This window comes from Eschrichtius robustus, chromosome 12, assembly GCF_028021215.1.
Source record: "Eschrichtius robustus isolate mEscRob2 chromosome 12, mEscRob2.pri, whole genome shotgun sequence".
In the NCBI taxonomy this organism is placed as follows: domain Eukaryota; kingdom Metazoa; phylum Chordata; class Mammalia; order Artiodactyla; family Eschrichtiidae; genus Eschrichtius; species Eschrichtius robustus.
Genome location: NC_090835.1, coordinates 84,784,840 through 84,806,749, shown reverse-complemented (window position 1 = coordinate 84,806,749; position 21,910 = coordinate 84,784,840). Strand labels below are relative to the sequence as shown.

Genomic DNA, 21,910 nt, shown 5'->3' with positions numbered 1-21,910 from the left:
CTGAATGGTGTCTGTCAGCGTCTGTCACTTTCCCTCCTACTCCTTTCCCTCCCTCCCCTTGTCTCAAGCTGTTCTTTGCTCTCTCATCTCCTTGTTATGTTTCTCTGTCTTTTGTCCTTCTGTGCATTTAAGTCTGTCAAGGTCACTCTCCTTGACCTTGAGCCCTGGCCCAGACCTGTTTGCAGCCCACATCTGTTGGCAAGCGGTGTTTGAGTGTGGACTCAACAATCCCCCACCCACGGGCCCACACAAAGCCCAGCTGCAGCTGCGTAAGGGAGGACGCCACCCAGCTTCCGATCCCTTTGATCCCCCCAAGCCTCAACATTCTTACCCCATAATTATCTCTCCCAGCCTTACTGCGTTAGAGGAAAGAATTAATCATGGGTGCAGCCAGAGGGACTGATGTGTTTCCACTGGTGCAGGGATGAGGGTCAGAAAGACCAGGAAGGAAGGCAGCGATAAGATTTGGGAGTACGGGTGGTAGAGTCTGGAAGACGGGGGCTTAAGAGATTGGGGAGAAGAGCTGCACCTGGGGAATCAGGGCAGAAGTACTGGGAGTAAGAGGCAGACAGGGTGGGGGAGATGTGAGGCAGAGGAGACACAGGTATCCACTGAGCAGCAGTTTTCAAAACATTTATCTCAGGACCTCTTTACACGCAAAAATTACTGAAGACCCCAAAGAGCTTTTCTTATGTAAGTTATATCAATATTTGCTATATGAGAAATAGAAATAGAATACTTTAATAGGTTCATTTAAAAATAAAAAAACAATAAACCTATTACATGTTAACAAAACATAGTTTTGCGAAAAATAATTCCTTTCCCAACAGTACAGTGAGAAGAGTGGCATGGCTTCACCCTTTGGGGAATCTATTTAATGGTGGGCTTAATAGAAGAAATAGAAGATGGCTGGGTTTTCACATCTGCTTCTGCATTCAACCTGTTGGGATTTGTTGTTTTGATTGAAGTATCTGAGGAAAATCTGACAGATATGTAGTTGGAAAAGGAAAACGGCAGAGGACCCTCTAAAAGGGCCTTAGGGACCCGCAGGAGGTCTGGGGCCACCGTTTTAGAATTGTTCCTGAGATGGAGGAGTTTGGGGATGCCAGAGGATGCTGAGAGCTCTTTCTCCTGTGGGGGCCCCTCCCTGTCCCCACTGCGGCCCCGGTGGCTGCTGGAGGAGTCTCTTTCCTCCCTTTTTATTGCCCTATAAAGCCCAAGGCAAGCACAACTGGAGAAAGCCCGCGCGCAGCAACGAAGACCCAATGCAGCCAAAAATAAATAAATAAAAATTAAAAAAAAAAAAAAGCCCAAGGCAAGGGGGATAAAAGGCTGGCAGAGCAGGGCCAGGGAGGCGGGTGGGCGGGAGGGAGAGGCGCTACAGACACAGGCAGACACAATGAACCCCCTGTTTGCTGGGATCCCGCTCAGCACCCTGCTGCGGGCTGCCTTGGGTAAGGAGGCAGCCAAGGCGCCTGTCACAAAGGCCCGTCGCCCTGTGCCAGCCGCCCCCCCTACCCCACCCAGTTCCAGCACCTCTTCTCTCCTGCCAGGAAACCGCAAGCGGTGCTATGACTGCGGTGGAGGCCCCAGCGGCTCCTGCAAAGAGACCGTGACCACTTGCGGCGAGGGCAAACGCTGCGGCTTCCTGGAGCGCAAACCCCAACCAGACCCGAGACAGACCAAGCCAACTGGAAACCGTGAGTCCTCCGTTTGTCCCCCTGCCTCCAGCCCCTACTACTTCAGTCCTTCTGGCTTCCAGAACCTTCCAGGCTCAGTCTGGCTCTGGGCAGATGGTGTCGCTGTCAGAGTGGAGCGGTCTGTAGCCCCTTCTGGCTCCTGGCACTGAGCCCCTGGAAGCCCGCTGTCTGTGCGGCCCCACCCCCTCCTTTTTACCCTCCAGAATGAGTCTCATAGGCCCATTCACTCACAAATGGGTGAAAAGCTCCCTTGAAGGCAGGGACCAAAAGATTTGGCCAAACTTCAACTTGCAGGCATCAGCTAAGGACCAGGGAGTTATGTGTGTGTGTGTATTCTAATTTTTTTGTTTCTAAATAATTTTAGATTGACAGAAAAGTTAATTTTATTAGAAAAATAGTACAGATCAGTACTGTATAGCCTCACCCAGTTTCCTCTAATGTTAACGTCTTATATAACCATAGTACAATTAGCAAAATCAGAAAATAACACCAGTACAGTACAACTAACTAACCTACAGACCTTATTCAATTTAGCCAGTTGTCCCACTGATGTCCTTTTTCTGATCCAGGACCCACACCAGGATCCTACATTGCCTTTAGCTCTCCTGTCTTCTTAGTCGTCCCCCCTCTGGGACAGTTCTGAGTCTTCCTTTGATTCCATGATCTTGACATTTTTGAAGAGTCCTGATGAGTTATTTTATAGAACGTCCCGCAATTTGGATTTACCTGATATTTTCTCATGATTAGACTGAGGTTGTGAGCTTTTGGCAAGAAGTGATGTTGGTCCCTTTCAGTGCATCCCATCAGGGGTTCACAATGTCAGTGTGTTAACTGTGATCACTTGGTTTCAGGGAGGTGTTTTTTGAGGGGGCAGAGGATCCCTTTGGGCTCCTTGAAATCACATCTGCTCTGCCCCAGAAGGCAAGTCCTCAAGCCAGGAGTTCAACAGCCCAATCTCATTCTCTCTCTCAGCCTCAGTGACCTTGATTCATCACCATCCAGCCTGCGTGGCGGCCCATCATTGCAGTCGAGTGGAAACAGAGGTGGTGGGAGACGTGACTTATATGACGCACAGGGACTGCTGCGTCTGCGACCTGTGCAACAGTGCTGTGGCGAGCACTGCAGCCCCCGCGTGCATCGTGGCTGCAGGGGTCACTGCCCTAGCCTGGCTCTTGTCAGGACTGTGGAGAGGGTAGTGGGAGTAGGGGAAGAGAAGGGAGCAAGGGAGCAAGGGAACAAAGGGGATCTGAGGTGAGAAGATAAACACTCCTCTGTGAGCCATTAAAATCTATCGACCACTCTAGAGCTGACTGGAAAATTCCATCTTTTGTTGATGGGAGGGCTGAAGGAGTAATATGGGGGCAACCAGGCTCTAGTTTAGGGGTTATCAAGGATCAGTGGACTTAGTTACAATGGTGCACTCCTTAACCAACTAAACCCCAAAGGACAATGGAGAATCTGCCCTATGTGACTCCTACATCCTGTTGCTAGGGAGAATCTTCCTTAGCAACAAGGATCACTGAGGGGAGCAGGCTCTGGGCTGAGTGGGGGCCACCAGGAATCAATGAGCCTCGTTGTCTGGGCTTGTTCCCCTTCCCCGCATTTGCAACTTGGCTCCCAGTATGACTATTTGGAATTGAGAAAGGAAATGTAAGCACTGTGATAGGAGGGTTGCTTGGTGCCCCACGTACTAGGCCAGGTGAGGCCTCTGAATCTAACCTGAGGGACTGAGGCCTGGAAAGAGGGTCCCAGGTCCCATCCCCATGCAACTCTCCTACCCTTTCTGGGGAGCCCTCAAGCCAGGCTGCACCTCCTTCTTGGCAGTACATCAGAGGTGTGGCCTAAATTTAAGATAAATATTGCTTCTCCAAACACTGGGCCCTGTACGCCAGCCCCCAGATACTGGAAGAGAGGATGGAAGGCTGCAAAACCTGTTTCTCCATCTGCCCCAGCCCAGCCTCTGAGAGAAACTCCCTGAAGGGTTCTTGGGTGAGTGTGAGGGCTGAGAGTGTTATTTCCTGGGAGGGCGCCTCTGACAATAGATCTTCTGATGCACAATTGATCATATACAGACATTTATTACTCAAAATGGAAAGGGGTGAGCATGGGGATGAGGTACGCATGGGAGCCAGGGTTTGGAGAATCAGCTCATACAGTGAGGTCATCAGGTCCTTCCTGGGAGCCTTCATTGGGGACAGGACAGAAACCCCATTTCAGGCCCAGATTCCAATCCCTCCTCACATAGGGCACAGGGGAGTTCAGGAGGCAAAGTGGGGAGCCCTTCTAGGAGACAATGGAGGATCTGGAGTGGTGTTGAGGGAAATGGAAAGAGACTCCAGAGAAGCAGAGTGGAGGGTGTGGGATGGAAGGATGGATCGGGAAACCACGGTCTAATTAAAGAAATATGAAGGGTCTGGAGAAATGCTTTTCTGAGCAAAAGGAAGCAGAGGATATGAAGACACAAGAAGAGAGGCTCAGGCTAAGGCAGGTGGGAGGAGGGGCAGCCATGGAGTGAGTCTCAGTGCAACAGCCAGAGGCCAAGGCCAGCCAAGGAGGTGAGGAGGACAAGGGCCAGGGCCGGGGTGGGCCGAGGGGCTGGGTTATTGCAGTTGTCCTTGTTGCAGCAGGTGGTGTTATAGGTCAGGCCTAGCTTGTGGTTGGTTTGGTTGAAGGCCTCCCGACAGGGCTCTTCTGGTGTGCCACATCGGAGGTTGGAGAAAACCCACATCTTCCCTGGGGTTAGGAGGGGGCAGTGGGGACAGTTAAGATGGGCACCTGGCATGCCTGTGTCCACCTCCCCACCCCATGCACCCCACCCAGGCTTCCTTCCTTCCCAACTCTGCCCCTGGCCCTGCCCTTCTGTATCTCTTCTCAGTCTAACCTTTCTCCTGCACTTCCTTACCCTGCCCCTCACCCCAATCCTGGTCCTATCACTTGCTGCCCATGAGGCTTTGGACCTGTTACTGTCTCTTTTTGAGGCTGTTTTCTCAGTATAATAATAGCACCCACATCATAGGGTTGTCATGAGCATTAATTGAAACAATCCTTGTAAAGACATAGGATGGTGCCTGGCACATAATAATCCTTGGCCAAATATTATCATTGCTGTAATTCTCTGTTCCACCTCATCCCCAGCCATAGAGTCTCCCACTGGCCCCCTCTCCCCACTGAAGAAAGGAATGTTACCGAGGTACACATTTGTTGTCAGGCATTGCTGTCCTGGTTCCAGGTGGCAGGACTGCCGGTCCACACAGCCCAGCAAAGGGACCTTGTAGCAGGAGTGACAGCGAATGTCAGCTGGGAAGACACAAGTCGGGCTGAAGTGATGGAGTGTCTGACTCACCTGGGGATGAGCCCAGCTGGTGGGCAGGGTGGAGAAGAGCCAATCAAGTAGGTATTCTGACCTGTTTGGTCTGGTAGGGAAAGAGAGGGTGAGTGATGCAGAAAAAACGCAAGTGGGTGAGGGTGGAGTTGTTGCTCTGTGAATGGCCCACACCCTAAACATCTTCCTTCATTCCACCCCATCTGGAGATGAGTCAAGAGGGGCAGAGTTACCAACAATGGGGCTGGGGACAGAGGAAATGTGAGAATACCATGGGGAAGGAATGGAGGTGGCAAGGGAGGAGATGAAGGAATTCAGAAGAGGTCACAGATGGAGTCTTGAAATAGGAAGAAATATTAAAAGTAAAAATCATGGTGGTTACAACACTTGTAGAAATGGCTTGGAACTTGAGGCCGGCAAGAAAGCCACCTGGGGCCAGATTAGCAATGTATTCTTCACCTCCTGGGGCCGCCAAGAGCATGGGAAGAGGAACCAGACTTGAACTGAATCCTCCCACCCCAGTAGCTCTCTGACAGAAAGGAAAAGTATCTGGGAGACAGATCATCAGAATCCATCCGAGCACTTTACCAAAATGGAGAGGATGGGTGCAGAAAGGCAGAAGGTGGCACCCCGAAAGCTTCTGCTGCATCCAATTCAAGGTTTGAGGGACGGAAGGGTTCAGTCCGTGGGTGGAGGAGCCTGGTGACTGCACCTCAGTGAAACCCACCTCACCCTGGGGGTGAGCAACCTTGGCATTCCCTCCCTAGAAGGCTGGGAAATCTCCCTGGTTCCCTGGGAGGTTCTGAGAGGTCACTGGAGCCTTCCAGAAAGCTTGTGTTCCTGGAGGTATGCACCTCAGGGAGGAGCAGGGGGGGATCTAGGAGAGGCCACTGAACGAGGGACTGAGCACAAAGTCCCTGATGGAGTAGATGGGAGGATGGGTCACAAAAGAAGCCGCAGGCTGGATGCCTAGATTTCCGGGAGAACACCCTGGCTGAGTGCAGGTGGTGAGAGGAGAAAGCAGGTAAGCTGGATCCTGGAGAGTTCTGTATCAGAGTGGGGCTGGCAGGGGAGCTGGATATCAGAGTTTCCAAGGAGTGGGGACCAGGGGACCTGGAACCCTGGGCAGGTTAGAAGAGTGCGTCTTGGAGGTGGGGAAGAGTCTGAAGATGGAGACACGGGTCCTTGAGAAATAGAGCAAGGACCCTGTCGCAGTGGGGCACAGGAGAGCTGAGCCAGTTGGGTCTGGGGGCGCTTGGGATCTTGAGTAGTGCGTAGTGTAGGGCAGTGCCTGGGGCAGGGTGTAAAAGTCCTGACCAGGTGAACCAGGTCCTTGGGGCCCCCAGGTGCTCACCTGAGACCCAGCAGAGCAGAGAAGACAAGGTGAGCAGCAGAAGGCCTTTCATGGTGAGGATCCTGAGAATGGTAGCAACAGCAGCAGCCGACAGAGTAGAATTTCAGGGCTCCTGCTCTGGGATTTGAGTGGCCTTTTTGGAATTTATAACCACACCAGTCCCGCCCTCCCTGGCCTCTGGTGGCCCCTCCTTCCCCATTTAGGGAGGGGCTAAGCAGGACCCAGTGGGGCAGTAGGGATGGGGATGGGAGAGGTGGGGAGGGTAGGTGCACTAGTGGCCAACTCCATTTTGGTTCTTGGTTTCAGTCCAAGACACACCCTCCTGGCCCCCAGGAGTAACATCCCTGTCTGCCCAGTCCTCTGAAGAAGTATCACCAAAGGCCCCTGTGATGTTACAGTGGCTGTGGTGGTAGCAGTGTCTGCTGGTTCCTGGGAAATGGACAATGGGGTGTGGCCCAAGCTGACTGCAAAATTTTGGTCCCTGGGGGGCATTGGTAGGGGGTATGTGGGCAGAAATTGAGCACCAAATTAATCTCAGTTCAGCCTCCACTTAGTTTTCCCAACCCCTCCTCAGCCACAGGATGGAGGGGTAGGATTTATGATGTCACCAAGAGCTTCTGTGATGTCAAAGCAGCAGAGGCATGGGCTGGAGCTGCCTGTTAGGGAGGGGCTGCCTCAGGCCCCCTGAAGGTTCTCAGAACCTCATCCTGGCTCCACCTGGGCTTGGCCTGGCCTTGGTTGCTCCGGTGCAGTGAGGGCAGATGAAGTACTGGGTGTGGGGCTGTGCACCTACTCCAAAGCGCCTCCCTAATCAAAACCTGCCAACTTGGGCGGGCCACCTTGGGCCGGGAGGGACGGAGTGGGCACAGAGGGGTGAGGTAGCAGCTAAAATAAGAATAGAAATAGTAATAATGGCAAGCGTATAGTGCTCCTATGTCTCTGCCATTGTTCTAGGCATTTACCGTGTATTACTTTATTTAGTTCTCACAATACTGTGCGAGGTAGGTGCTTTTATTCCCATTTTACAGATGAGCAAGCAGGCCCAGAGAAGTTAAGCGACTTGCGCACATCACGCAGCTAGTAGGTGGTGAAGTCGAGATTTGAATTCAGACAGCCAAGATCCAGAAATTGTGGTGCTCCCGGCAACTGCTACGCTTCAAGAGTTAAAGTCTGCGAAAGTGCTTGTGTAAAGGGCCCCAGCATGAATTCTAAGTGAGCATTGGTTGAGGGCTGTGAACCTGCCTGCAAGGATTCCCAGAGGGAAGTGGGCAGCTGGTGGCCCCTCCCCCACCCCTTATCGGAGCCCCCAGACCTGCGGTCTGCCCCCTCCACCCCCCTCTGATTTCCCTCCGGTCTCCTTCGCTGATTCACTGGCCTCCTCTTCCCACCACATCGCAGCCATGGCCTTGGTTCTGCAGCTGCTGCCGCTGCTGCTGTGGAGGGCCCAGGGGAACCCCGGGGGTAAGCCATCCCAGGAAAGTCCCCAGGAAAGTCGGAATGGGCAAGGAAAGACTGAGGCAGGAGGAGGAGGCGACCCGGTGGAGGGGGGGGATGAGATGTGTATGGGAAGATCCAGGATGGCGGGAGGGTAGAGGAGAGGGAAAAGACGTAAGAGGGAGGGTCGTCTTGCTCTGTGGACTTGCCTTGACCACCGTCCCCCGCAACCCCACCCCCACCTCCCCTAGCTTCACTGGACGGCCACCCCGGGGACCGGGTGAATCTCTCCTGCGTAGGGGTCTCGCAACCCACCCGCTGGGTCTGGGCACCTAGATTCCCGGCCTGCAAAGGCCTGTCCAAAGGACGCCGCGCGATCTTGTTGGCCTCACCGAGCGGGACCCCCACCGTGTCTCCCGTCCAGCCCTTTGCTGGCCGCCTACGTGCCCTGAACCTTGATATCCGGCGGCTGGAGCTGCTCCTGAGCGCGGGGGACTCGGGCACCTTTATCTGCAAGGGCCGCCAAGAGAAGGAGAGCCGTACGGAGCTTCACGTGCTGGGGGACCGGGCCTACTGCAGAGCTCCGGGGCCTACCCACGGTAGGTCTAGGCCTTCACACAAAGGGGACCTAACTCAGACACACGCCCCCGTCAGGGAGGGAAGCCTGGTCTGGGGGTTCCTGAGTGGGAGAGCTAGCTCTCTGTCTCCGCACCCTAACCTCGGCATCCACCGCTACCCCGCTTCCAACGTTCCCGCAGGGTCCGTGTATCCCCAGATTCTAATCCCGCTGCTGGGCGCTGGGCTGGTGCTGGGACTCGGAGTATTGGGCTGGGCCTGTTGGCTGCGCAGGTGAGCTCTAGGGGCGGGGCCTGGTTGAAGGCTCTCGACCAGAGGCGGGAGGGGCAGGCCCAGAACTTTCGCGGGCCAAAGCTACATCAGGAGCCCTCGGATGTGGTTCGGAGACGAATGGGGGAGGTCGGAACTTGGGGGCGAGGCCATGGGCTGATGGGTGGAGCCCTAGCTAAGGAAGCCAAGCTAGAGGCCGAGCTGGCTCCAAGTGTGGGCGGAACTATCTGTGCGGGTGGAACCTAGGTTGTTTTGCTGGTCAGAGCCGGCCTGTTGCTGGGTTGTTGTTGGCGCGTCCTGGGGCCCAGAACAAGCGAGACAAGATTAGTGGTTCTCAAAGACTCTTAACCGTCTCTTACAGGCGCTCGCCCCTTCACCCGCCTCGACCACCCCCCAGATTTGGTGAGACTAACTCCACCCCATTTGCCTTCCCCGCACATTCCCCACCCAGTTCCTGAGTCTGAGCCCTTGCTGGGAGCAGACAAGTTGGTCACCTTCTCTCAATCCTTCAGCTCTGTCCCCCCCACATAGTTCCACTCGTGAAAGCGGAGCCCCAGAGGCCAGGAGAGGAGGAAGAGCCCAAGATTGCAGGGGACCTGGACCAGGAGCCGGTAAAGGCTTGGGAGTGGGATGGGGGCTGGCCAGAATTCGTGAGTAAAGTGGACCAAGAAAGACAGAGGCTTGGATCCCCAAGGGAGTCAGACTTCTGAGACCCTCCTACCTTCCTCCCCACCTTTCAGAGCCTGCTCTACGCAGACCTGGATCATATGGCCCTCAGAAGATCCTGCCGACTGTCCCCAATGGTCCCTGCTGATTCCTCCACCACCTATGCGGTTGTAGTTCGAAAGGAAGCCCTTACTACCTCACAAGCTGGGGGCTCCCAGCTCTCCATAACACCCCTCCCCTTCTTGGCCCTTCACCTGGAACAGGAAGGCACCATGGGATAGAAATGAGCACTAGACTGGGAGTCAGGAGACGGAGGATCCAGGCTATCTCTGCTGCTGATCTTGGTCCTTCCTTACCCCCATCTCTCACACAGCTTTCAGGTCTCCTTCACCACTGATGTCCTTTCTAAACCTGATCAAGCCCTGTCTCCCTATCTTAAGACATCAACAACTCCTAGATTTTTGCCCTATCTCTTCCCTTCTCTCCACAGTCAAGCTCTTTGAACCAAGGGCCTACACCTTTCTCTTCCATTTTTTTCTTCACTCCACTCCCACTGCTCACGTGCTCTCCATGAGATTGCCAGTGATGTCCTAATAACCACACCCACTAGACATTTATTAGCATTCATCTGGCTTGGCCTTTGATTGCTCTTATTTAAGCTCTGTTTTTCTTTAATGCTGTTGTCTTCCTTCTGGACTCCTCCTCCTTGCTCCCTACCCCTACAGTATTCTCCACCATTCCAGGTTTGTCTTTTTCTTTATCTGCCTTCTCCCTCTCCTGGGATGCTGTCATCCACAGCCAGTCCTCAGCCTTTTTCTCTGCAAGCAACATCCAGAACTCTCTCCAGTTCAGATCTCTGATATGAGATTTCCAAACTGTCCCTCAGACATCCCTGCCTGGCTGGCCCTAGGCATTCTGCACACAGCAGGTCCAAAACCCAACTCACTGTCATCTCCCAAGCCACTTACTTAATCCTTCCTCCTCTGCATTCTCTCTTGATCAAACCCATTGCCCAAGCCAGAAATGGAGAGTCATGTAGACCTCCTTCCTCTCACTCCCACACGATAAACCAAGTCCTGTCTTTCAATTTTAATGTCACTGTCAAGTCCACACCCTTTTCACACCAGCACTGCCACCTGAATGTACTCTTTATTTCCTCCCTGGATTACCCATAGCCCCACCTCATCCTCCTGCCCTTGTTCTCCTTCCTGAAGCTAGAGATATTCTCTCCAAATGCTAACCTGCTCCTGACAGCCTATATTTCAGCAGTATTTCAGCTCTGGGCCCATGGGCCTCAGCTTTGGGTTCAAGGTGCTACAGTACTCTACTTACTCTCCAGGCTTATCTCTGTCACTCAGTGCCTAGAACAGGACAGCCTTAGAGAAATTCTCCCAGCCCCCAAATGTGCCTTTGCCCCGTGCAATTTCTTCTTCCTGGATTAACCTTTGCCTCCTCCCCACTATCTGCCTGGCTAATTCTTATTTATCCTCAGGACTCAGTTCAAGTGTAGCCTTTTCTGGGAAGCTATTTCTGACCCACTTTGCCCACCCCTGCATACACTCTGATGCCCTAGGGAGCCCCCTTATTTCTCTCATAGCAACAGCCTCCTGTGAATTGTTCCATTACAACCTGTATTTCAATTTATAAGAAATATTCATGTACTGTGAGTCCCCTGATATCAGGAGATTGACCCTTTTTATATCACTGCTAAGCCTCAGTAAATGAGTGAAAATGAATATCCCTGGAAATGTCATTTCCTCCTATCAACTAGGGATGGGCTGTTGATCTCCCAGTCTCTGAATCATCTGACATTTAGATAAATTCAGTGAGTGATTCACCCATATTTTTTCTCTGCCCTGTACATGCTCCCCATTATAGAAATTCTGTCCTGTCCATCTTGTGCCCAAGCAGCTATGACAGGGCTGGACAATGAGTCAGTGAGCGCTGAATGAGGGTTTGCTCCTTCCCAGCACTGACCCCAACCTCAGGTTTCAGCCCTGCCCTTGACCCTCTGCCCCAGTAAGACACCAGTCGCAGCCCAGTCGCAGCCCAGTCTAAAAGGTCAGTTCTATTTTATTAGTTCTTGGGGAGAGGACTCACCCAGTGACCTCTATCCTTTTTCTCACTCTATGCCCTCCCCCTACCTTGGGGCCATCTCCCCACTACTACTATTCACTGTCCTCTATCTAACCTTCCTTCCCCTTCTACTCCTATGCCACCCTGCCCCTGGTCAGCCAGGACCCCAAGGCCAGGCTCTCAGCTGTGGGGACGTGTGCTGAGCACCAGGCAGAGGGAGCTGAGCCCAGCGCCTGCCTTCTCCAGTTCCGAGCAGGACACAGGTACCAGGGTGACGTCAGAGAGCTTCTGCAGTGCCTGCAGGGAGGACAGTGTGTGGGGAGAAGGGAGTAAGACCCCAAGGCCCACAGCCAGGGCCCCATTTCAGCCAGCTAGAGTGGCCCCACCCAGGCTTCTAGAAAAGGTACCCCTTCTTCCTCCCACTAGGGAGGCCTGAGCCCCATTTCTCTGGTTGGTGGTGGTGGTGGAGCTCCTGCCTTCTCTCACCTCCTGGCTGTTGGGCAGGTCCCCGCCTCCACGGTGCAGGAGGAAAGGGGGCATACCAGGCAGCCCAGGACGCAGAAAGAGACAGTCAGCCGCTGCATCATCTGGGAGGGTCAGGGAGGCATAGGGGTGATCCGTCAACACTGCCATTGCCTGGGGGAGAGGAGAGAGGAAGCATGCAAGGCTCAGAGCCTCTCCACAACTGAGTCCGGCTGCCCTACCACCGCTAAGCGCTGGGGACAGAGTTACATTATTGTGGAATAATAATGACAGCAATCACATAGAACTTACTATGTGTCAGGCATTAAGCGCTTTAATTAACTTGTCTAATTTCCACCTCGGACTCACACGCAGTTCTTTCCACCTGCTACCCACTTCTCCCCTACTTCAGACCCCACGGGTCGGTCCTATCCATCCTTCAAGACGCAGCTTGGGTGCCCTTTAGGGAGTTTCTTGAAACTCGGGAAAACGATGTTAATTGCCCCTGTTCCTTGGTGTTCCAGCTGTCTGTCCCGTTTATAGTAACTTCTTGTTTTCACACGTGTTTTCACATAGATGGACAGCTCCATGAGGGTAGGGGTTGGAGTTAATTCTCAGAGCCTCCCAACTCCCCGCCTCCCAGGCCCGGAGCCACGCCCACTTTGTTGGCCGAGCCCCAACCTGCCCCACCCCAGCCCCGCCCCTTCTCACCCTGACAGCTTTTTGGGCAGCCTCACTGCTACCCGCCACCACAGTGCGGGGTCCCCCCATGCCGCAGAGGCCACGCAGGTGGGAGGGGCTCGAGACCGGCACCGTGGAGACGGCAAAGTCCTAAGGGGACCAAGGGAGAGTATTCAGGGACGCGGGAAGGGTGAGAGGATACCCTCAAACACAGGCTGCTCTCAGCCTCTTCCTCCTCAGCGCGGCCCGCCCCGCGCCCCCGCCCAGGTCCCTCCGACCCCCATCCGCTCTCTGCTCCCCCCACCCAAGGCTGGTCCCGCTCCTCACCCGGAACGTGTCCGCCACGATCTCAGCTCCTCGGTGATTAGTCCACTTGGAGAGGCCTACGAAAAACTCCCGGCCTGAGCCCAGGGAGGCCGTCGAGGTATGAGGCGGGAGTGGGTTGGAAGCAAGGCCCGAGATGGCCCAGTCTCCCAAAGTCTGCTTCCCTGTGCCAAGCCCCAGGGTGCAAGCACCCCAGCCTCACCGGTGAAGAGAACGTCAGTGCCATCCAGCGTCGCGTTCTCGTCCCCCATCTCCACAATTCGGAGTCCCAGGTCCTGGAGGGCTTTGCGGACGCCATCGACCTTAGGGCAGGAGAAGAGGGCGCGAAGCGGAGACATTCCCACCCCCATTCTTCCCTTAAGCCCCAGACGTCCAGATCCTCCCTTCCCCCTACCCCACCCGTGCCCAGGCGCTCACCTCCGGCCTGCGGGCGGGGCTCCAGGGCCGCGTGATTAGGGCCGTATCCCCTTGGATCACAGCGGTGTCACCAAGCAGCGGTCCCAGCGGCAGCGACTCTTCAGGAGGCAGTTCTAATAGCTGCAGCCCCAATCGCTGCCTCAGTTTACCCCCCAACACCCCATGCTCCCTCTGAGCTTTGGCTAGGTCCAGAGCCGGGAGGCCAGCCCCCGCACCCTCTCCCGACGCCAGGCTCTCCGGGACACCCCGGATCAGGGCATGGGAACAGCGGCCCAGCCCCTCCCCTGGCGTCCCCATCCCATCCACACAGACGCCCCCTCCGGCTGCGCTGATTTCTTAGTTGTCTCTTTTTTACTTCACCTGTCTGGGAGAAGAAACAGAACGGGGGTAGGCAGAGAGAGAGACATGCAGAGAAGGGCATAGGGGGATGGTTAAAAGCGCCCGGGTCTTCCTCCTGCCATCTCCGGGCGCCCCTCCCACTCCACCCCACCCCCTCCAGACCTTCCTCTCCTGCTGACCCCACTCCACCCCGCATCCTCGCGGGTCTGCTGCTTTAGGGGGAGTCCGAGGAACGAGATCGGGATCCCTAGTCTCCAAAACACCTGTTGCCCCTGCTCGGGGGCTTCCAGAGGTCCCTGCCGGGCGCCCCTCTTGGCAGCCGCTAGGATGCGCTCACTCCCAAAAAATGCAGCGGCCCCGCCCCCTTAACCCTCTGCTGCTCGCTGCCTTAGGGACCCGAAGTGCGGCGAGGAACCCACAAGGGTTATGGGACAGGAGGAGACAGCTGGGGAGAGAGTCAGGACCTGGGTGATGAAAGTCCTGGGTGTCCGAGCGAGAAAGGGAGAGAGGGACAAGGAGGGAGGAATTAGAGCCTAAGGAGTTAAACATCCTCTCCACCCTGGCCGGTCACTCCGTTCCTAGCGCGACCCAGTGTAAACCAGACTGAGTCCCGGAGGACTGGGAGAGGTCTAAAACGAAATCCGAGGGGCGGGGAAACGGGGGGGCGTGGTTCTGGGGAGCAGGCACCGCTCCGGGCGCCAGGACCGGGTCCCCCAGTCTCCCGATCCATCTTCCCCGAAGTCCACCCGGACTCAGCTCCGCACCCAAATGTCGACCCTCTGCACTGTCCGGCGCAAGCACGGGCCCAGCACCCCCAAACTCCGGCCCACACACGGTCCGAGGAACACCTCCCTCCAGACTCACCTCCTGCGGCCACCCCCACTCTTGCAGCTCTGTGTTCTTGGCTGGGGCCCCACCCCCCTGAGGACAGAGTTGGTGAAGAAGAGAGTCGTAGTCTTCAAGCCTCGGGGATTGCAGCTTTGGCTTTGAGGGGTCCCCGGGTAGGCGCGCTCAAGTACTACAGAGGGTCGGGGGCGCGACGGTCTGGCGGCTTCGGGGCATTGTCTAAGCGGGACGGGGCGGGGCTCCTCGATGTCACGCCCATTCCGCCCTGCTTTGCCGCGCCCGCTCCACCCCGACTGCGCCCCCCTTCTCGGAATTCGGCCCCGCCCCATGAGCTCTGCCCAGACCCACCCAGATCTGGTCGGCTCTGGCAGCTGGGCTGCAAGTGCGACATGGAGCACAAAACAGCGCTATGGTAGACCCGCTCTAAGAATGGCAGCCCCGTCACAAGCACCCCTCTTCTAAATTCCTGGTTTCTGCCAGGAGTTCAAGGTCATTGACCCACTCTTCATTCCGTGTTACTCACACTCCAAGCCCCCTTTGTGTAAAAACACTAGATTTTCTTTTTTTTTTCCCTTTAAAATTATTTGTTTATTTTTGGCTGCATTGGGTCTTCATTGCTAGGCGCGGGCTTTCTCTAGTTGCGGGCTTTCTCTAGTTGCGGAGCGGGGGCTGCTATTCCTCGTTGCGGTGCGCGGGCTTCTCATTGCGGTGGCTTCTTTTGTTGCGGGAGCACGGGCTCTAGGCGCACGGGCTTCAGGAGTTTTTGCACCCGGTCTCACAGGCTCTAGAGCACAGGCTCAGTAGTTGTGGCACACAGGCTTAGTTGCTCCGCGGCATGTGGGATCTTCCCGGACCAAGGCTCGAACCCATGTCCCCTGCATTGCCAGGTGGATTCTTAACCACTGTGCCACCAGGGAGGTCCCAAAGCACTAGACTTTCATTCTGTACTTTATTACTGAAATACGTTGTCCTACCCACCCCATAGTAAAAATCTCACCCAGATCCCCCATCCTTTCTCCTCATCCCCCCAGCAAGCCCTGCACAGGTGCTCCAGGATTCTATGCCCACTGGCCATTTTGGAGTGTGTCCATTGGGTAACCATGTGGAAACCACCCAGGGCCTTTGTGGAGAAAATGGAGGGGGGCGAAGGAGCTCCAGGAAGGGCTTATTTGAGGGCCTTGGCCACTTGCTCATAGGCCAGCTCGATCTCCTCATCATCTGGACAGGTGGAGGCAAACTCTTCCCGAGCATAGGCATTGCGCAGGTACCGATGCACTCCCCGAAACACATCCGGAATGGAGAATCCTCGGTACTTCTTACATACCACCTAGGGGTGGGTAGAGGAGAACCAGTAGGTTAGCTTCAGGGAAGTCACATTGGCTGCCATGCTCTTGGTCTTTCCCTTATCCCAAGGCCTCATGATAAAATCCAGGCATTCGAGTAGGTCCACTATCTGGTTTCTCTTCCTATGATTCTTATCTCCCATATGAATCATCTTCAATCATCTTTCTTAACTCCTCACTATCTTGTAAGGCCTTCACCCTTCCTCTCCACTTACTGAAATCCTGGCCATTTATAACCAGCCGCTTTTCAGGCCACCCCAGTCCATGGTGCTAGTTTTCCCCTCTTGATTTTGAAATATAATTCACAAACCATAAAATTCTCCTCTTGAATTTCCACAGCAACTCTTTCTACTTTTCATTTGGCTTTTAATCATGTTATTATTAATCATGTGAATGTTTTATCTTCTCAGCTAGATTTCAGATCCTTTGAGGGCAAGGACCAATCACCACATATCTTGTCTTTCAGTGCCTAGTACAGAGATTTTTAGTACACAGTTCTGCAGCAGACTGACACTGGGCCCACGTTTCAGAAACTAAACCATAGCTTTGAACTATGACAAAAACATGGGAACCAGCAGTTTTCATCTTCCACAAGAGGAAGTGGAGACTGAAGCTATAGACTTAAAACTTTGATTTTAGGAAAAGCCTGCTCTCTGATCTGGGGATTTGGCAATGATAGAGACAGGAAGAGCATTCTTGAAAGTAATACTGGGATGTGTTACCCTAGGCCAGTCTGTTTGCACCCACACCTTGCATCGTGGAATGTAATTCTCTCAAGTAGTGGTCTTGCCAGCAAAGACAGCAGAGAAGGAATGGGGTGGTGTCTGCTATTGAAAACCACCCTAAGAAAGAAACCACCTTTGGAGTGATTGTCATGGGAAGCCTGCGTGGGAGCCCCTTAAAGAGCCATCCCAGCGACCACCCTCTCCTCCCACAATGACCACTCACCTGTACTATGTGGAGCTTTGGCAACAGGTTGCAGTCAGCCAGAGTGAGCTCATTGCCATCCAGAAACTTCCTCTGAGAGATGCCCTCATCCTCAGCGCTGGTCTCATCTACTTCATCTGGGAGGGGGGATGTCAAGTAATTGTCTAAAACTTTCAGGGCTTTCAGGAGTCCCTTCTCCAGGTCTGTGCAAGAGAAGGGAGTTGGTAAGAACATCAGAAGACTGACATAGTCCAAAAAGGCCCATGAGGGGGTGAACACTAATGGTGAGTCCAGTCCAAAATAATAATAGCTAACACTAATGTAATTCATTTTCTCTGTGCTATTCTAAGCAATTTACACACAAAAACTCATTTAATTCTCACATCAACCCATGAAGTAGGTATTGTTATCCTCATTTTATAGATCTGGAAATGGATTTACAGAGAAGCTAAATGAATTCCCCAAAGTCACACAGCTACTAGAATTTGTACTCAGGTCATCTGGATCTAGAGTCTCTCTCTCTCTCTCTCTCTCTTTTTATTTTTTTAAATTGAAGTAAGATTTGCCAACATCTGCTCCATCTCCCTGGTATCTGAATGTCCAGGTGCCCCTAATCCCTGGATCTTTTCTATTCCTCCTAGGACCCAGGCCTCCAACCCACAAGACTCACTATCATTGAGAGCTGGGTTTGAATTCTTGATGTAGGCAGAGAATTTGGCAAATATGTCCAGCCCAGCTGTGTTGGATTCAGGGTTCAGAGCTGCCAGCTTGGGGTACCTGGAAGCCAATGGGACAAACAGGATAAGATATCTTCCGAGGAGGAACCTCAGCTCCCCTGCCCCAGACCCACCACCATCTCTGTTTTTCATTTCTTCAACCTCTCTCTCCCAGCTCCCCTACTCCCCTTTCCAAGTTCCCCTATACCTGGGAGGGCACAGCACCGCCTCCAGAAATTCCTCAATCTTGTTGGTGTCTGTGTGCACTTCAGTGCCGTACAGCAGGAACGGGAGCTGCCCTCCTGGGCACAGCTTCTGTACCGTCTCAGTCCGCCTGGAGGAGAGATCAGGCATTAGGACAGGAAAAGGGGGTTAGGGAGACCCAGAAAGGAGAGATGGAGAGATGTGGGAAAGGGGCTCCGGATGGAGGGGAAAACAGTTCAGGATGGAAGGACTCAGGTAGGTGAGTGTGTAAGTGTGCATGTGTGTGTGCACAAGGGAGTTTAGAGGAACAGAAGGGTGCCTACCTCTTGGTGTCAACAGTGGTGACATTGAAGGTGACTCCCTTGAGCCAGAGCACCATGAACAGTCTCTGGGAGAAGGGGCAGTTCCCGATCTTGGCCCCATCACTGCCAGCCTGGAAAGCAACCCCCAGCCCAAGGTTAGGCCTGGTGCACCCCACTCATCCCCAGGCCATTCTCTGCATCTCCTACTCCCAGACCCAGCTGGTTTCTGCCTAGTCACGACACATACTCAGTCTCACCGCTAAAAGCACCCCTCCAGAACTGGGCTCTCCACCCTGGGGTCTGGGTCAAACCTAAGGTGGATCAGTGAGAATATCTTCTGCAAAGGTAGGCTTCTGGTTCCCCAGAGAGTTGAGGACAGATGGAGGTAGGCAGAGGGAATGGGCTTTGGAGAATTTGGAGGATTTGGACCCTAGAGAGGGAAGACTAATGGTGGTGTAGTTAGTTTTCTCTGTACTATTCTAAGCACTTTACATACAAAAACTCATTTAATTCTCACATCAACCCATGAAATAACACCTAGAGAGGGACTTTGGTGAGGCTAGAGTTGTGGGCTAGAGGCCTGGATTCCTGAATGGAGTAGAGCCTGAGAACAGGAGAGGTGGGGCAGGGTTTGGAAGCAGGAGTTCTGGTTCTCTATACCTCTACCCAAGCAACTGGGTGGAGAGTCAAGGGGCTCAGAGCCTCGCCCTAGAGGTGTGGAGGGCCTCGCGGAGGGGGGCTGCCCTCTAATCGGCAAGTAGTGATCTCATCCCCCAAAGGACACCTCCCCGTTAGCTGAGGGTGATTCATCTCACTGTGTCTCCGGTCTCAGCAGCTTCCTTCCTGGCAAGCAGTGGGGGCAGGGACCTGTGAGGCTGAGGCCTGGGCAGCAAAGGCCACCTCCCTCTTCCCTGGGCATGGCTGGGGTTTCCCAGGACAAGTCCCCTGGCTCCAGATAATCTTCCTCACACAGGACCCAGGGCTGGAATCTCTGTAGCGCAGTCTCACCCAGGAGTAAAAATAAAAATAGCCCCTGAGGCAAGTGTGAGAGTGAGGTGGGGACCACACCTAAGGGGGTCGACCCAGGCACGGCTGAGGGAGAGGGAATGGCTACCGGAGAAGCCCCAGCATAAAGGAGAGGATGAAACGGGCTGGAACACACAAAGGCTAGATGAACAAAAGCGGGGAAGTGGAGAGAAAGGAGGCAGGAAAGTGAAGGGTGGGGAGAATGTGTGAACCGGGAGTTACCGACGGAGGGGGAGGTCGCTAAAGGGAGGGAGGGGCACAGAGAAGAGGTCCAGAGAGGGGAGAGAATGCAGTGCTAGTGGGGAAGGGAGCGGGTCAGAAACGGCAGCCTGCGGTTTCGATATGCAAATGCCTTGGGACCACCTCTCCTCATCCACACCCGAGAGAACAGAGCTGGGGCAACTCTTTTTCTTCTGTTTCTATAACCCCCAAACCCTAAACGCCCTAACCCAGCTCTCCTCCTCCTTCTGTTCTCTCTCCCCATCTACCCTCGTGGTAGCCACAGTTCAACTCTCATCTCCTCGCCACCATCCTTTCTCTCGCTTCTCCAAGTCCTCAGGACACTCGTTCTCGACCCCATCACCTCTCTGAGCCAGCTTCTGGAACTCCACTCCCACTCTCCTGTCTCCTTCCACCCCACCAATTCTTCCCATTTCACCTGGTCCCACTCCCAGGCCTCCGGACCACACCCTCTTCCTTGAAACCTCCCCCTCCCCGACACCACCCCCCCCATCCAAGTCTCCCCCACTATGCTCCTCACCCTCTGATCTTCTTGTAGGGCCGGATGTCTCCCTCTGTCCCACCCAAAGCCTGTAGGTTTCCTGCTGCCGCCTTCTCTCTCATTCCTCCTATCAGCTGTCCCCCCACACCCACTCCCGTCAATCTTCTCAGCTCCTGGGAACCCTCCCTTTTCTCTACTTTCCTGTCCTTCAGGCTGCTGGAAACTTGCACTTCTACAAACTTTTCAGGGTTGAGCCTAGATTTCTCATTACCCGCGCACACATCAATTGTCTTCCCTTCCCAAACCCCGGCCACCACCACCCCAGGCCCCTGCCACACACGCCCTAAAGACTGCACGTGGGTTTGGGGGTGGGGATCAAAGAGGAAAGGGATTAGGAAGTTAAGGCTGGAGCTGGGGAAAAGTGAGAGTTGCCTTCCAGGAACTCAGAGGGGGGCCTAGGAGGGAGAAGGTGTTCTTACCTTCACGAACAATTCAACCTGCGGTTGTTCTTCGGCCATGGTTGCGACGGGGACCAGGAAGCGGCCGTCTCTGAGGGAACTGGGAGGGGGCGGGGCCAGGGAGAAGGCGGTCTCACAGAAAAGATTCTCTCCCCCAGACCTAGGACTACTCGCCCTGCAGCGCAGCAAGAGCCCGATCAGACCCGCTCACTCCAGACGCGGCCTCTCGACCAGTCCAGCGTACTCCACACCCAGCGGATCTAGCTCTACCCTCTCCCGGGCTGGATCTGGGAGCTGACTCACAGACCGCCCCGCCCTGAACCTGCGGAGGGGACAGGCGCGGGGGCGGAACTCGACGACCTAGGGAGTGGGCCCGGAAGGGTGAGCCTCAGGTCTCCCAGATATGATGGGGAAGGGGGTGTTGGGGAGATGGAATCCTGGGAAACTTCTTTTGTCCCTGCCAGTCTCCTTGAACAAAGGACTTTTTTCTGCCTCAGTTTCCCTGCTTCATTAATCAGAGGACACTCCCACTCAACCCTCACACAAGAAATCTGACACCGACTGCTTGAGCACGTCCCTGAGGGCCCAGAAAGGGAATTATAGAAGGGAAAGGTGGTCCTTTATTACTTTCTCCAAGTTCCCTCGGGACTCCAGTCCAAATTCTGGGTTGCTAGGACTGTGGCCCAGGAGAGGGACTTGCAAGTGGAAGCTGGGGTTGGGGGAAGAGAGCTGTGAGAGGTAGGGTAGGGGTGGGGAAAGGAGATAACCAGGCCTTGTGCTGGGGAAACAGGAAGCTGAGCCAAGGGGCCTCATCACTGGCAGAGGTACTCTCCTGCTCCACAGCCCGGTCAGCTTTAATACTTCTACTTCTGTCCCCCCCATCTGGGGCCCTTTCCTGTGCCCCTTGCCCTTTTATCACTGACGGGTTGCCTTGGAGATGGGGTGGAAGCATGGGGTTATTGTGGCCCCAGAGTAGAGCTGTACCGATGCTAGGGGCTGGTGGTAGCTGGTCCTATCATGGGGGAAAAAAGTGAAGATCAGACAGAATAGGGTGAGTGGAGTCCTTAGAAGGACTAAGGACTAAATAAAGAAGAAAGGAGGGGGCTTCCCTGGTGGCGCAGTGGTTAAGAATCTGCCTGCCAATGCAGGGGACATGGGTTCGAGGCCTGGTCCTGGAGGATCCTGAGCCCACGTGCCACAACTACTGAAGCCCACGTGCCACAACTACTGAAGCCCACGTGCCACAACTACTGAAGCCTGCGTGCCTAGAGCCCGTGCTCCGCAACAAGAGAAGCCACCGCAATGAGAAGCCCGGGCACAGCAATGAAGACCCAGTGCAGCCCAAAATAAATAAATAAATAAGTAGGGAGGACAGAGGAAGAAGAGTTCTCTCCCCAATAACCTTGATTTTGGAGGTTCTATCAAACCCTTTATGATCTGCTGAAAAATAGCCCAAAAATATGTCCTCCAAACTGGACATATGCCAGCCTCCACATTTGAATCTCCTATCCAGCCATCCCTTTCTTCCTCACCACCCTCTGTCTAACAGGACACCTACAGTTTCAGAAAATCATGGTGGAATGCAAGGACATAGGAGCAAAACAGGGCTTGAAACTTAAAGAAAGGGAGAGAGTTGGGGGAGGAGGGGGTGGAGTGAAGAGAGGTGCTGGAACCAGCAGTTAGCGGTTTCCTCTCATGCTTCCTCTTCTGTGGGTTTTCTCCTCCATGGAGAAAGGCCTTTCTCTG

At 54.2% G+C, this 21,910-nt stretch overlaps 5 protein-coding genes across 7 annotated transcripts; 2 read left to right on the top strand and 3 right to left on the bottom strand.

Annotated features, from left to right (window-relative positions):
- The first annotated feature begins 1,399 nt into the window (after window positions 1-1,399).
- Window positions 1,400-2,896, top strand: LY6G6D (lymphocyte antigen 6 family member G6D). The gene is made up of 3 exons (XM_068558353.1): window positions 1,400-1,454; window positions 1,554-1,700; window positions 2,673-2,896. The coding sequence occupies exons 1-3, from the start codon at window positions 1,400-1,402 to the stop codon at window positions 2,894-2,896; spliced, it is 426 nt and encodes a 141-aa protein (XP_068414454.1).
- A 908-nt stretch (window positions 2,897-3,804) lies between these two features.
- LY6G6C (lymphocyte antigen 6 family member G6C) lies at window positions 3,805-6,435 on the bottom strand. The gene is made up of 3 exons (XM_068558870.1): window positions 6,377-6,435; window positions 4,887-4,997; window positions 3,805-4,433 (listed from the first exon to the last, which is right to left on the bottom strand). Exons 1-3 carry the CDS (start codon window positions 6,426-6,428, stop codon window positions 4,219-4,221), a joined length of 378 nt encoding a protein of 125 aa, XP_068414971.1. The 5' UTR covers window positions 6,429-6,435; the 3' UTR covers window positions 3,805-4,218.
- Window positions 6,436-7,776: 1,341 nt separating this feature from the next.
- On the top strand, window positions 7,777-9,470 carry MPIG6B (megakaryocyte and platelet inhibitory receptor G6b). Its single transcript, XM_068558461.1, has 6 exons — window positions 7,777-7,837; window positions 8,062-8,409; window positions 8,569-8,659; window positions 9,018-9,058; window positions 9,169-9,267; window positions 9,397-9,470. Exons 1-6 carry the CDS (start codon window positions 7,777-7,779, stop codon window positions 9,468-9,470), a joined length of 714 nt encoding a protein of 237 aa, XP_068414562.1.
- A 1,901-nt stretch (window positions 9,471-11,371) lies between these two features.
- DDAH2 (DDAH family member 2, ADMA-independent) lies at window positions 11,372-14,719 on the bottom strand. Of its 2 annotated transcripts, none has more exons than XM_068558459.1 (7): window positions 14,486-14,719; window positions 13,283-13,646; window positions 13,068-13,167; window positions 12,869-12,942; window positions 12,572-12,691; window positions 11,885-12,034; window positions 11,372-11,695 (listed from the first exon to the last, which is right to left on the bottom strand). In XM_068558459.1, the coding sequence occupies exons 2-7, from the start codon at window positions 13,577-13,579 to the stop codon at window positions 11,579-11,581; spliced, it is 858 nt and encodes a 285-aa protein (XP_068414560.1). In that variant the 5' UTR covers window positions 13,580-13,646; window positions 14,486-14,719; the 3' UTR covers window positions 11,372-11,578. The 2 variants fall into 2 exon arrangements, with proteins under 2 accessions (XP_068414560.1, XP_068414561.1); XM_068558460.1 differs by lacking the exon at window positions 14,486-14,719 and adding an exon at window positions 13,784-13,982.
- A 678-nt stretch (window positions 14,720-15,397) lies between these two features.
- Window positions 15,398-20,446, bottom strand: CLIC1 (chloride intracellular channel 1). 2 transcript variants are annotated; one of them, XM_068559270.1, is made up of 6 exons: window positions 20,186-20,446; window positions 17,981-18,090; window positions 17,662-17,787; window positions 17,408-17,514; window positions 16,759-16,940; window positions 15,398-15,794 (listed from the first exon to the last, which is right to left on the bottom strand). In XM_068559270.1, exons 1-6 carry the CDS (start codon window positions 20,222-20,224, stop codon window positions 15,633-15,635), a joined length of 726 nt encoding a protein of 241 aa, XP_068415371.1. In that variant the 5' UTR covers window positions 20,225-20,446; the 3' UTR covers window positions 15,398-15,632. The 2 variants fall into 2 exon arrangements, with proteins under 2 accessions (XP_068415371.1, XP_068415372.1); XM_068559271.1 differs by lacking the exon at window positions 20,186-20,446 and adding an exon at window positions 19,746-19,765.
- Window positions 20,447-21,910: the final 1,464 nt, after the last annotated feature.

Coding starts and splice junctions, on each gene's coding strand:
- LY6G6D (XM_068558353.1), top strand. CDS start 1,400: ATGAACCCCCTGTTTGCTGGGATCCCGCTCAGCACCCTGCTGCGGGCT. Junction 1,455..1,553: donor CCTGCTGCGGGCTGCCTTGG/GTAAGGAGGCAG, acceptor CTCTCCTGCCAG/GAAACCGCAAGCGGTGCTAT. Junction 1,701..2,672: donor GACCAAGCCAACTGGAAACC/GTGAGTCCTCCG, acceptor TCTCTCTCTCAG/CCTCAGTGACCTTGATTCAT.
- LY6G6C (XM_068558870.1), bottom strand. CDS start 6,428: ATGAAAGGCCTTCTGCTGCTCACCTTGTCTTCTCTGCTCTGCTGGGTC. Junction 4,998..6,376: donor TCTGCTCTGCTGGGTCTCAG/GTGAGCACCTGG, acceptor GTGTCTTCCCAG/CTGACATTCGCTGTCACTCC. Junction 4,434..4,886: donor GACAACAAATGTGTACCTCG/GTAACATTCCTT, acceptor TCCTAACCCCAG/GGAAGATGTGGGTTTTCTCC.
- MPIG6B (XM_068558461.1), top strand. CDS start 7,777: ATGGCCTTGGTTCTGCAGCTGCTGCCGCTGCTGCTGTGGAGGGCCCAG. Junction 7,838..8,061: donor GGCCCAGGGGAACCCCGGGG/GTAAGCCATCCC, acceptor CACCTCCCCTAG/CTTCACTGGACGGCCACCCC. Junction 9,268..9,396: donor GGGACCTGGACCAGGAGCCG/GTAAAGGCTTGG, acceptor CCCACCTTTCAG/AGCCTGCTCTACGCAGACCT.
- DDAH2 (XM_068558459.1), bottom strand. CDS start 13,579: ATGGGGACGCCAGGGGAGGGGCTGGGCCGCTGTTCCCATGCCCTGATC. Junction 13,168..13,282: donor GCCCCGCCCGCAGGCCGGAG/GTGAGCGCCTGG, acceptor TCCTGCCCTAAG/GTCGATGGCGTCCGCAAAGC. Junction 12,035..12,571: donor CTGCCCAAAAAGCTGTCAGG/GTGAGAAGGGGC, acceptor CCTCTCCCCCAG/GCAATGGCAGTGTTGACGGA.
- CLIC1 (XM_068559270.1), bottom strand. CDS start 20,224: ATGGCCGAAGAACAACCGCAGGTTGAATTGTTCGTGAAG. Junction 18,091..20,185: donor AGGTTGAATTGTTCGTGAAG/GTAAGAACACCT, acceptor GTTGCTTTCCAG/GCTGGCAGTGATGGGGCCAA. Junction 17,515..17,661: donor GCGGTGCTGTGCCCTCCCAG/GTATAGGGGAAC, acceptor ATTGGCTTCCAG/GTACCCCAAGCTGGCAGCTC.